We start from the raw sequence: 13,739 nt of genomic DNA, 5'->3' as shown, positions 1-13,739 counted from the left end.
GCATTTTGCTGATAAGGCACCCATTGTTTAGTGCTGCTATTGAAAAACTGGGCTCATATGAAACCTAACTGTAGAACGCACTTTCTTCCATCATCGAAATTCATTTCTGCGCGGATAGTTCGATGGGACTGGTCATTCCGAAAGTACTGTAGTGCGCTCGTGCCCATGTTTTTTTTTTATCTGTCCTTCTGTGAAACGTTCAAATATCATATCATTCTTGGAGTAAAAATAATTTGGCAAAACAGAATGATAAGAAAGCATACGGTTTTCTAATGGTCAATTGAGACGATAATGATAACTCCAACCATCTCCGTAAGAGTGCCAGTTGTGATTGGTGAACTGTTTTTGTTTCTCTGAATCATCCAAACATATACGTACGTGCGTAGTTAATTGCAGCTTTCTACTGGTCAGATGGGAAGTTGATTTTCGCTTAGTGCATTTTCACACCCAACCTTTATTACTTTCTCATTCCACCCCCAAAAACTGCAGGCCGTATCTTGTTTCAAGGCCATGGGAAAACATAACGATTTTATCGACATGAGTAATTCAATCGGGAAAACACTTCCTGCTGAGCGAATGGAGCCACTGATATTATGACTACCCATGCACACACACACACACACGCCTTCCTTCTCTTGCCCATGCCCACCTTTTACCCTGTACATCTACTTACTTCCTAGATTCCAATAGTTTCACTTGATACACATCCAATGGGGAAGAACAAAATCTGCCAATCGACTGAAGAGATCTTTGTTTCAGGTACTTCCCTGGCGCAAGTTGTACCGAGCCCTTGCACAATTCCTGTATCCCGTATTTTGTATTTCGAACAACTCTCGGTGAAACTCAATCACAAAAAAGGCGTAATTACACTGTGTCAGTGCATGAAATCGGTGTCGATGGCAGGATCGATCGAACGTATTTTGCTTCACTTCGCTGGCAGAAAGTCCCCGATGTGCTGGCGCAGAAGATTGTGGACAGAATTCCAGCAGAGCATTCCTTTCCACACAGGGACTGGGATTTGCGTTTTTATTGCTCGCTTTTGTCCTTCCACCATACGTTTGCAAAATTTACAACAAATTCACACTGAATGTTGTTGATGAAGCGGTTGGTGTACGCTGCGATGGTAGGAAAAAGGTTGGAACTGTGACAACTGCTGACCGTACATAAGTACAGGGGTTTTCATCAAAACTTTTGATGGCATGTATATATACATCCTGTTTTTCTTAATTAATATTCATTAAAATGTTTCATACAGACCACCGTGACCAAAAATTCGACCATTATTATGTTTTATCTTGTATTTCTATATTTTTAAAGCAGTCTGTCTGCATATAAATCGTGGAAAGGAGATAAAACAACTCAACAGTCAGGGGTGTCAAAAGGACAGCATGAACCAATACGTCATATTTCATTAGTGATCCAACCCGTACGTTCGCCGGTGAAATTTAAATGGCGGTCGCATTCAAACGTCTGTTTCTGTCAAAGCTTTGATGTGATCCCAAAACAACCGATCGTACGTTCCCCCTGTTGATTTGCAGCTAATTGTTTTTGCCAATTATTCATTAATTACTCGGTTTAAATAATGGAATCGTCTGCCAGCGCGATGGAGCCCACTTCCAACATCGCCAAAATATATTTACTTCAAGAGGATCGAGAGAAAAGTTTCAAACATTGGCCATTTACCACCGACAAACAATGCAGCATACAGAAGGTAAACATTCGTGAAGCTAGCGCTCGTTTTGCTTTTGAGAACGCTAATAATCTTTTGTTACGATTGATGCTTGTATATTAAATGTAAACGATTCCGTTTTGCGCAGATGGCAGAGGCAGGGTTCTATTGGCATGGAACGGATATCGAAATCGACATAGCCGCCTGCTTCGTGTGTGGCAAAGAGCTGGATGGTTGGGAAGAATCGGACGACCCGTGGAGCGAGCATCGGAAACATGCACCACAATGTCCGTTTGTGAAATATGGTCGAGCGGAAGCGAATTTAACGGTAAGAAATTAGACCGGGATCAATTGGGAGATACGGTACCAGTAAAAACTTTCGTTGCCTTCCGATACAGTGTGAAGAATTCGTAAACCTTATGATGGCAACGTTGAAAATGAGGTTTCAAAACAACTACACTACCCTTAAGACCAACGGCAAGATGCTAATAGAGAAGAAACGGAAGGAAATGGAAAAACTGCTACGAACCAACTAGGACAAAGACGCCCACATCCTGACATCAACGCAGCACCTATACAAAACCGTGTAGGATAATCTTCCGGCCATACACGACTACGTACTGGGCGTTATGTTATGGTAAATAATAAGAGGAAATATTTTAAAACTAAAGCAAAGCGTCGGAGAATGCTGTTTCAGTATCATCATCCAAAACGAAAGGCGTGTTCCGCATGGTAATTAATCTTTTAGTGGTACATCTAGGCTAAATTCATCACTTGTAACCTCATTTGCTTCGAACATTCTTCGAAGGCGTTTCTGGATATATTGCTTCTCCGTTGTCTTTCATGTGGTAAAAGCAACACGTCCACCGATCAAGCAAATAAAACACGCATGTCATTATAGGAAAGAGTTTAAAGCTTTTAAATGATTGCTAATAGAATACTCATTAATTTTAGAAAATTCTCATTAAATTTCTTTCATTATCAAACATTTGTTCTCAAATGTTGCTTTGTTGCTGAATTAAGATAATTGTCTCTTTTATTTTCGATTATTATAGTTCATATATGTAAAATAACAGGTAACAGATACTATTGTATCTATATTTACTTTCATTTATAAACTTTTAAACCATCGGTTGAATGTGGGTAGTCACAACAGCGAACAACCCCTAAACCAACAGACCCATGCGGCAACAGTGAACCCACACACCCCTTTACACTAGTAATGACACATTTTAGAAACGCGACTGTACGCGAAAGTGACGATTGTGTGTGCCTAGTTTTCTAAAAATACTCGGCGCGCAGATTTGAGCCGAACGGCAAGCAAACTCCCTCGTTGAAACCGATCATTTTCTTCCGAGCTTATCCGGCCGGCAGAGCGATTGCGGCGTACAATGCTCTTTTCCCCGCATGCGTATATTACGCAGGCGCATCAGCAAAGTCCTGCACTGCGGAGCTGAAGATATTTTTACATCCTGCTCGTAACGGTTCAGTTACAGGCCAATGGTCCGCTCTTGCGCTCGCCTTTTTCTCTCGTCGTCGGTTCGCGGTGCGTTCCTGCGGTCCAACAAACTTGTGCTGCAACATTCGCGATCGGTCGGAGGCGCGGACGATGTGCGGGGGAAACGGTTGCGATGCAGCAGCAGCAGCAGGGTCTGTTCGCAGGCGGCATTACACGCTATAAATAGCCGGTATACCATGGCTAGAATGAAGGCGTACGTGCTGCTGCTGCTATTTCGCTGGTTGGGAATAGTTTTCCGTTTGCGACGGTTCATGGGCCCGTTTGGTTGTAAGTTTCGCGGGGACATTTTTGAACTTGATGAATTGCTCAACCCAGCGAAAGGATCCTCGTTCCCAGTTGGACAAGCTCGAGCGCTCCATACTTCTTTACATTCCATAGGTTTTTCAAACGGCACTATTGAATGCAAGGAAGCATGGAACTTTCGCAGCTGCTGGTTTGTGTGATTTGCTTCACAAGCAAGAAAGATGGCGCACGTTACATCACAGATGCTGGAATAGTTGAAGCGTTCGAAAGGCCAGTAAATGCTACAGGAATAACGAAAGTAAAAAGGAAAACCACATATGTACGACAACTCCGAAAGGTTTCCAGCTATGGAGATCTTCCGTCCTAGTCTTTTTTATCGAGGTTCTTACAAACGTATGCAACATCCATCAGGATCAACATGCAGATCTACCATGCCAAAGAATTGTCGCACATTTGAACATGTCTGTACCGCACGGAGGCGAGACTCGACCGTCTTAACGTTTCATTTTTGTCACCAATTTTTTCCTTCGTCCAACGTTCACACACCGTCTGGTGATCACGTGTTTGTCATTCTCGCACGGCTGCAGCACAACATTCATATCCAGTTTTGCCTTGTTACGCTCTTCTGCCATATCTCTGTTCGTCCAGGAAAAAGGAAAGGAAACCCAAAAAAAAAATTAACCCTCCCATGTGGTACCGTGCGCGTATACGAACCAACTAACGCCGGTTTTTGTTTCTACTGTACCACTGACAACGATTGCTGCAGTTTAGCTAAAATGCAACATTTTGCCGAAGCAATCGAGAAGCCACAAGGACAAGGGCGTGAAGAATGAAAGAATAAAAAAACATTCCCAAACAGCCTGCTTTGGGAGGGAATTATGCAGGAAAGCGTATCTTCAAGTGAAGCAAACCTCTTTCCGCGTAGAATCTCAATTTGCTGGTCACATTAAATGTATCTCGGCAGATATTTGTCTCCCCTAAACGTACACACTTTTACTGTCTACTATTCTACAATTTGTTGGAGCGCCATCTTGGTACTTCTTTTGCTGGGAATCTTCTAGCTAACTCCGGAATTTTGGAAGCTTACCCGGTAGAATTAGTTTCATAGACACACTTGCACTGTTCACCTTTGATAGCGTTTATGTCGTCATTTACAATTTCAAAGCACACTTGGATACACTGTACGAAGCAAACAGAAACCAGCAACATTCACACGCAATGACTGACGCAATCAAAGTGTTTCCGCCAATTGTCAGCTCACTCCGCAGATTTTGGGGGCTCGAAAAAAGAAAAGAAAATGGCCGCGATGGTCAAAGAGATGCTGTGGTCCGCACGAGTTCGCTACAGTTTTTTTTTTTTGCTCTCCGGACTTAACGCGGCCGCGCGTACAGTGTGGTGTGGTCACCGTCTCGAGTCGAATCGTAGCCCGCAACCCGGAATTTTGGGTAACACAGCGTCGACGCGTTTTCTACCACTACCGGCAGGACAAACCGAGATGTGCGCGCTGTTCGGCAACTGAACGCAGAATGCACTGGATGCATTGACTATTGCTCCCAAGATGAAGCGCGCACCCGGCCCATCGGCTCGGGGCGGTGGGAGGCCTCTCCTGAGGACGAAGTTCTATAAATGGCCACCACCCGTTAAGCCGTGCGCGGGCTGCGTGCGTGTGTGTGTGTGTGTAAGTATCACCGAAAGGATACCTCGCCTTCCCTCCTGTCACTGCTTCGCCCGCTCGTGTGCTTCCTTTCGGCAAGCAAAAGCACCACCAGCAGGGGTTTTAGAATGTATACCGTCCTGCGCACATGTTTCTTATCCGCAAGATTTTCTCTTCACTCTTCGAATCGTTTCGTTCCATTTTCCTGGCGTTCCGTTTGGATAGCGGAACGGGGGTTTGTTTTTTTTTTTTTCCTCGTTTTTTGCACTTCCAACTACGGAACGTCGTTGGACGACGTAACAAACTTCTTCACTACGGAGAGGGTTGGGAGGAGGGGAGGGGGGGGGGGGAGTGTGTGGTGTTTTTTTTGTGTTACATTGGTTAAAGTTTTCGAAGAAAAAAAACGACTCCAACCGGGAAGATGCGCAGACGCGCGCACCGCTCTCGCTTGGATATCGTAATGTCTACTAACACTAGTGCACAAACTATTATTTTCCTGTGTATTAGTCCCTGTTGAGTAGACGTTCCAAAAACCAACACGCACGTGTTTCGATTGCGATGTGTGCGATGGAAACGTCGTCCACGAGTGCCAAGAAGTGGGAAAATATATATGGGTGTGTGGTTTTGCTTTTTTTTGTCTTATTCTCGTCTAAGCCATCTTTGATTCTATGTAAATTTATGAATACCGTCTTTTACCGATTCGGTTCGTTCAAGCGTGTGGATATGGAGGATAGAATGATGAAGGATGTAGGAGATGAGGTGCGTTTTTAACAGTATTAACCTTCCTCCTATCGATCGGAAAATCGACATCTCGAGAAGGTGGTTGGGCCGCCGGTTTTTCCATCCCGCATCTGCGGGGTGGATCCTTACTGTGGACTTGGGCCATAACTCATCATCCCGGACAGAGCGGGGTGCGAATTGAACGGTGTGCGATCGGTTTGGTTGTGATCGCGACGGTTACATAATCGCACGACGCGTTTTCCGTCTCGAACAACACGCTACAGCAAGTTGTTGCATAATTCACGAGTTGTTTTTCTTTTGCAAAGCAACAGTTTCCGCTGGCACATTGTCAAAGATTTGGGGATTTTGTAGAAGTTAGAAGTTGTGGGAATTGCAGGAACGACAGACCTTCAGGATATTGCAAAGACCGACCTTAAAGGGAATGAACATTGCACAGTCGACGAAAAGCCAATCGATAGCTTCAAACCATCAGCTTACCATGTGTGTTTTGTTTTCCGTCTCTCTCCTTTCCGTTCTCTCCCTCTTTCGTCTAATTGCAGCGCCTACTAGCCAGCTGAATCCCGAAAGGATCAGAACAGAGTGGTGGTGATCCTGTTTTTCTCCTCTTCCCGCATCTCAAGCAGCATTCCTTGGGTGGAAATTGTAAACGTTCCAGATGTTTGTGCTACAGGACACGAACGTCCTACTGCAGAAGGACGCGCCTGCCTACACTCTAGCAACAGTTCGCGTCCGGGTGGTAATGGCGTGGCTTGGGTAGCTAAAATTTACGACACCAAATGCCAAGCAACTCGCACACAATCGTGATTGTGTGTGAATCAGCTCGACAGGAAGCGGGATTTTCACAACACCAAAAATGCACTCACAGGAAGTCTTCCCCGAGCGGACCATGAAATTTGTGTGAAACAAAATTCAAAAATCGGTAGGTTGTAGTGCTGTGCCTAACCCATTACACCCCGAGGGTACGGAATCTCAATTCGAATGGCTTGAAACTTTGTAGTCGTTCTAGAAATGAACCACAGCGAGGGGACTGGGACGTTATTTTCCTTTGGACCTCTTTAGAACTGGACTAAACTATCTAAGGAAAAAAAAATCAATTTTTGCATACACAATTTATACTTTTTTTTTATTTTATTTCGAATTTTGTTCAAAATTACTTTGTAAAGTTCGTCCACTGTCATTCTATCGCAAATTTGATTAATTTTTTTGTGATATAATGGGTTAATGAATCTTTTGAGAAGAGTCATTCATATGAATCTTTTGAGGAGAGTCATTCATGTGAACTGTAAGTCATTTATGAGAAGTCATTCACATCAGGAATCGACTCTCAAAAGATTCATGAATCCTGCTTGCGGAGCATGCTCCTTGGAGATCTAAAGCGGATTGGTAGTAGAGCGCAATAGAGAATCAGATTCATGCATTTAGTCTGTGCTCACGAAACTCAACCTCCCTCCTCCCCAATTCGACGATAAACTCATCCCAACGTTCATCAAACTCTAATTAAATAATTTATATCTTTTAATAGGTGAACGGATCCAGCCTGCACACGCTTTCATGGACGGACCATGTTGGGAGTAGCGACCACATCCACGTCACATTCCACGGTACGGCAGATGTTTTCCAATTCCAAGCGCTCCCATTCGCCTTCTCGCTAGCCTGTTTCGCGCGCTGGTCAAATGGTTGTCGAACTACTAAATTTAAATCTCTAGTCCCTCCTAGAGACATTAAAGTCTCTCCTCTTGCTGCCGTCCTAGCCGGTAGCCGCTCCCTGTCGACCGTACGGACGTTTGTCATCTTGAGGTCGTGTGTCCAAACGTTGGACGCACGGTACACGGAGCGACACAGCACAGGGTGTGATAAAATCACGTGGTAGCGCCACGGTGTGTGCGTGTGTGCGCCCATCCCCTGGAGATACATATACCTCCCCTGGAGGTGTTTGCTGTGGGGCTTAACTGTTGTGTGGAGGCTATTTTTAGCCCACCAATAGCCAATATCCCAGCGCTCCCGGGGCTGGAATGTCGGGGATATGCTGCTTATGTGTGGGGGGGGGGGGGGCAAAAGAGATGGCACCCCTTAACGGAATCCGTCGCGTGTGGTGTGTTCTGGCGCGGGAACCGATGATGCAAATCATGCCCGTAAAGTATTGCTTGCTTTTAGTCACTATCTAATTCGGGGATTCGTTGTGTGCGGATGCGTGGATTATGAGAGGCATCTAGGAAGTGAGTGTGTTCTGGTCTGTTTAAGACCATTACACCTTAATGTTCGGTTTTTAAACATTGGATAGATTAGTCCTCTTATTTCTAGATTAGTCTTAGATTCTTCATTTATGAATGTTCAAACTACTTTGCTGATCGCACCAACCTCAAAGTGATGTATCTAGCGCACACTATCTAGTGCGGATGCTGCAAAGTACAGGAATGGGGACCACTTACTCAATCCCCAATCTAGTACCCATACCTTGGCGGCCGGAAAATGTGTCCACCTCACACTCAAACCTCAATACATGCGCAGGCAGGGAAATGCGTTTGCGCATGCCACTCCTAAAACGGGACACACCACCCGACACCATCGCGCCGGGCCCGTACGTTGCCACACACGGTTACCGATGATCTACACGACGTGCATCTGCAGCGCACCGCTTTCTGATTCAACGGCACAGCCAGTGGCGGATCAATCCCCCTTGGAGGCCCTGGGTGGAATGATAGTTGGGGCCTCTAATATAAAAAAAAAAGTTCAGGGCCACCTCTACAAGGTTTAGGCGACGCTTTTTGGGCTCATTTCTAGCATAATTCATACACTTTTTTCTTCGAGTTACGCGAATTCAAGATACGCGATTCCCAACATTTTGACAACTCGTGTAATTTTGTATGTGGAATTGAAGTTTGTAGTTGTCAAATTTCAAATTTTCATAAAAATACGTTATATTTTGTTATTAAAACAATAATTTTGGTTAAAATTTACTCTAAATTTACTTGTAATAAACGAAAAAATATCAATTATGAATATGCTTTCATATTAATTTTTCTACTCTCCATATCCATTAGTAAACAAATTGACCAAACAATTGCACAACAAAGTAGTATATATCAACTAAATTAGTGCACACTATGTACCAAATTAGTATACTCTTAGTACACTCACAAAGAGAAGTGCGCTGATATACTAAATTAGAATAAAGCTGCTTAATTTGTATACTAAAATAGTATACACAAACTAAGATAGTATGTGCATACTAAATTAATACCCTTATACTATTCGAATAGTGCAGTTTTCGGACACTGAAATAGTTTACGGACAAGTATAATAAATTAGCATACGTGTACTAAAATGTACTAAAATAGTATACATCTCCTAAATTACTATCGCACTGCATCACATCGTGTAGATCGCCGGTAAGGGAACCACAAACAGAAAAGTCCTGAACAGGTCATTGAGATGTATGGTAGTGTACGGTTTCCGGCCCAATCGAGTCGAGTTGTGGGTGTGGGTGGGTGATGGGAACATAAAACAAGAAAAACCTTCGGACAACGGTGTTTTATTTATAAAAATACCTTATTCCTTCTCCTTGCGCGCGTACGGTCTATTCGGGGAAGGGCAGTGGGATGTGTCTTGTGATTTTATTTCGTACACACAAAATTGTTCATATTTCTCTATTTCGTCTGTGCGCAGATTCATGTCCGAGATCCGGTGCATGGGCATTTGATGCAAATGGAAACGGTTTTTCTTTTTTTGTACACTTACACAATTACATACAGAAGGTCTTTTTTCCTCGCTTGGTTGCAGTGGAAGCAGTACCGTTTTCGAGTGCGATCTTCCAACTTTGCCCTGCGCAAGTGGTGATGGTGACGAGAGCGGGTGCTCGTTCTCGGATTGGTGCAGGTCTTGTGCAATGCGGCTGAAAGGAAATTGCAAACGAATCGCATCGCCTTGCAGTGCAGTGGTCGACGAAATCGTGAGTGTTTGGGAAACCAAATTAGGGAACACAACCGGCCGCCTGAACGCGTGTTTTAATTGGACGTCTAAATCTTTGCTTTGACCGTTACATTTATGCTTAAATAGCTTTAAATGCTTGTATGACATGTATCGCAGTATAGAATAAGAGACCAAAAGAGAGGTTGCAGAAGGGCGTTAGACTATTTGCAATATCCTCTTCTTTCCGATGTCTTTCTCTATATTCTTAAATTATGAATCATTCCAAATATTCCATTTTGTAATTAATATGAATCATCATCCGCAGCGAATTCCACGCCTCCGTTTGTCCGTTTTCGTCATGTCGGATGAATGCTTTAAATTTCCCTCCCTGCACCATTGCTTTGCTGTGCAAACTTTTCATCACTGTCAAATTTAGTACACGCAAGGCCTGCTGCATTCGACCCACCGTACCCCACGGACGTTCCCTACACAAACGCGTTCTGATCGAGGTGCGTGATGTTTTCAAACATGCGACAAAAACATGGGCATTTTGCTCAATGCTTTAAGTGTAATGGTGTTATAGCACATGCAATGATGTGCTAATGACTGACCGAAGTTTGAACACATCAACAGGGCGGGCTTATTATAAGGTATGAAGGTTCTTATATAAATTGAACCATTTACATAATTACGGGACGGAATTCTGTCGACAAGATGCCTCTTTTTCTATTCCTATTCCCTTTAAAATTATAGCAAAAAGCGGTTTACTACCTCTTTGTGCATCTTCGCCTATCAGGCCACAAATCGCCGTACATCTTATAGAATACTTCCCACCATTTTGTACGAGTGGGAAAGATATGAAGGTATGTTTTTTTTACCTTCTTCTTTATACTTTAACAAATAAATTATCTATGGAACACGCTGAAGTGTGTTTGTTTCTGCTCTTGTCCTTTTACAATTCTTTAGCATCTCGGCAAGACCGTCCAACATAGATTGTGGATGAGCTTAGTCGCTTTCAAAAAGATGATTGCGATTATTCTATAATAATAAAGCCTATTTTATTTATGATGGGTCATGGCATGCATGACACGATCAAACCATTCAAATTTTGTGAGTTTGATACAAGAAATGCGGGTGGGCCGGTGGTGTATTGGTCCAAAATCTCATCCCGACCATTCTCTCGTACGCAGGGTTGATTATCCAGCTATGGGTTAACAAAGCCAAATACTGCAAACGTAGACCTGTTGAGGTGGGCCGACAAGGAAGCAATACATGAAAAGGTTCAAGTTTAATTAATTAACAAATATAACACTCGTATAGGTACACTCGCAAGCAATTCAAGGACTCAAAATTGAAAACATGAGTGTTGAAGCTGTTCCGACAATTTTCATTGCATTCGCTTACGTTTTCAACATTAATGGGATAAAATACGCTTTATAATCGAAAACATAGGGTGTATTATGTCCTAATTGGCTCAACATGAACATTCCGGGTCTGATGGGTCTCTATTCGGGGTCTCTATTCTTCTTTGTAACCTGCGAAAAGCGATTGAGAACGAATAGTTCATGGCATGCACAAATTTAAAACCAGTTTACCAAACCTTTCGATACTCCTACTGAGCGATCTTCATTTATATCATGAGCAGAAAGAAAGCAAAATGTCGACAATTTAAAAAGAAATAGTGAGAGCCTCTTGTTCAACAACTTAAATATTGCCCCATTTGGGTAGCATTCAAGCCTGACGACCCCTGCATCCATGTTCCAAATGTAAATATTTGTTTAAATACAACAAAACCTCATCCTAAAGCACATACGCACCTGTTAATAACAGCCATAAATGGTAACAAAGTAACGCACCGATCTGCGATCACCGTGATCGCATGCATTACATGTGAAATTTGTACACTCTTTACAACCCAGCTGCGCGTGCCGGGGACGATTAGTACCGGGCTCATAGCCTACACTAAGTGGTCCGCTGTTTAACGAGCCACTTAAAATACTACTGAAAGGTCCATCAATTTTAACATGTTTGTGCAGGTATCTATACTCCTAGCAGGGTCTCCTCTTGTTCGGCAAAGGTGTAACAAAGAGACACACACATCTGTCGCTCATTTCCTCCAAACAAAGCCGGATAATGGGAAAACTGCACTTGCTCAACATGCATCAAAAAGTGATTATATCGTGGTCCCTTCCAATCGTCAAAACGGTGCACCATTTTCGTCCCCGCTCGTACCGTGTGTGGCTGTGTGCTGTGGCATTTGAAAGATCCCACATCGTCGTCCCTATGGTCGTCTACGTTTTGGTCCGTCTCTTGGTGGTAATACTGGATGGGTGGTGGTGGTCCGTTTCTGGATGGGACAGCATTATCGCTTCGTTGCGTATCTTCCCCGTCCGGATCTATTTTAAGGTCCCTGCCGTGTGGAACATGGAAAATACATCTCTAGACCAGACGTAAATGCCTCTAGACACACAGACACATGCTCCTGTAAACGGGTAGATTATTTCCACTCGGCGCGAAGGCTTCGGTGCATCGGGCCGGATAAATCAAATTTCTCCATTACGCATCGCGGGTGTGCGCGCGTACAGTTATGGTTACCCTGCTCTGCAATCTTACTATGCACCCGAATGGCTACCACTTGTGAGGGTGGAGTTGGGATGTTCATTACGAATTGTGATCATTGTTGAATGGGGGAATGGTTGTACTAGCAGTGAAAATGGACGTACTGATTGTCGGTTCCCTTAATTATTTGTGTCTTACTGTTACCGAATAACAGATCTTCTTTGCTGTTTCCGGTTAGTGTATAAATATCAATTTAATTAGCTTAAAAACTACTTCATAGACATATAAAAATATAATTATGAGACAAATTAACATGAACCTCAATGCCTGTTCTAAGATATTACAATACAAAATATCCATGTCCGCAACTGACTTAGTTATTTGGTCTAACTTCAAGAATCTAGAAGAATCTAGAGGAAAATGTTCGGAATAGTTTTTGGTTGCATGCATGTAGAAGTGTAATGCAGTAGATTCTTTAAGGTGAAGAGATAGTCACATCATGAGAATAACATCGAAAGAACTGCATCACGTAATGTTCTTATGAATTGTCTCTAAAAATAAAAGAAAGATAAGTATTAGAAATGAACCAACGATTTAATCAAAAATAAGGGTATAATGAAATGTTTCATGAAAGATTCCCAATAATTTCAACCATTGAAACTGAAATGTTTCATGCATTTCACCGGTTTGTTTTCAACAGCCACGACCATTGCCTCAGGAGAAGAATACAACACAGCCGTGACATTCCTACCCACCAACATGAACTGTTGTCCTATTGACGTTTCAATTTTCTGCTCACTCCAAATTCGTTCATTTTTTCTTTTGCTGTGGCTATTTCAAAACAAAACATAACATCATTTCCCACGAGATTGATTGCTCGCGGGACACATTTGCAAACGCTTGAGCAACACAAAACCACCTCATTTCCAGGCAGGATGACTTCCAAGGTGTTGTTGAATAAGTTCTCCTCCTCCATCCGGCACGTATACGTGGTCAATCTTGGTAAGTGCGTGTTTGCCGGTATGTGATCTGTGCGCAGCATCCCTTCGCTGGACCGCTTGCACCGCTCTTGATTGCCCTCGTAATCGAATACTGCATTGCGTATTGTTAGTAATTTCATGCGTGCTATTCTTTGCAACCGTAGTTCCCTCGCTGTCCTTCTCAACCAACAAACCACCAACGGATAAACCGGTTAGTCCGCGGATGGAAGAGTTCCAGAAGAAGTTGCGCGAGAAAACTCCCATCGGTAAGCTAGATGAAATCGTCGGCAAGCATCCGTACCAGGAGAAAGAACCTCTAGAACCGTTCCCAAACAATACAAACCCAGCCACGGGCGAAATCGGTGGACCGAAAGGACCGGAACCGACCCGATACGGGGACTGGGAGCGCAAGGGCCGTGTTAGTGACTTTTAACATGCGAACACACACTGTGTGGATAATTTATT

The 13,739-nt window shown here is 43.4% G+C and overlaps 2 protein-coding genes across 2 annotated transcripts; both read left to right on the top strand.

Moving 5' to 3' along the window:
- The first annotated feature begins 1,582 nt into the window (after positions 1-1,582).
- Positions 1,583-2,205, top strand: LOC128714214 (baculoviral IAP repeat-containing protein 5). The gene is made up of 3 exons (XM_053809090.1): positions 1,583-1,711; positions 1,818-1,997; positions 2,068-2,205. Exons 1-3 carry the CDS (start codon positions 1,583-1,585, stop codon positions 2,203-2,205), a joined length of 447 nt encoding a protein of 148 aa, XP_053665065.1.
- Positions 2,206-13,229: 11,024 nt separating this feature from the next.
- On the top strand, positions 13,230-13,707 carry LOC128713630 (succinate dehydrogenase assembly factor 4, mitochondrial). Its single transcript, XM_053808492.1, has 2 exons — positions 13,230-13,296; positions 13,439-13,707. Exons 1-2 carry the CDS (start codon positions 13,230-13,232, stop codon positions 13,705-13,707), a joined length of 336 nt encoding a protein of 111 aa, XP_053664467.1.
- The last annotated feature ends 32 nt before the right edge of the window (positions 13,708-13,739 follow it).

This window comes from Anopheles marshallii, chromosome 3 (assembly GCF_943734725.1).
Source record: "Anopheles marshallii chromosome 3, idAnoMarsDA_429_01, whole genome shotgun sequence".
NCBI lineage: Eukaryota > Metazoa > Arthropoda > Insecta > Diptera > Culicidae > Anopheles > Anopheles marshallii.
The sequence above is the reverse complement of the archived record's forward strand: the minus strand, read 5'-3'. Positions and strand labels throughout refer to the sequence as shown.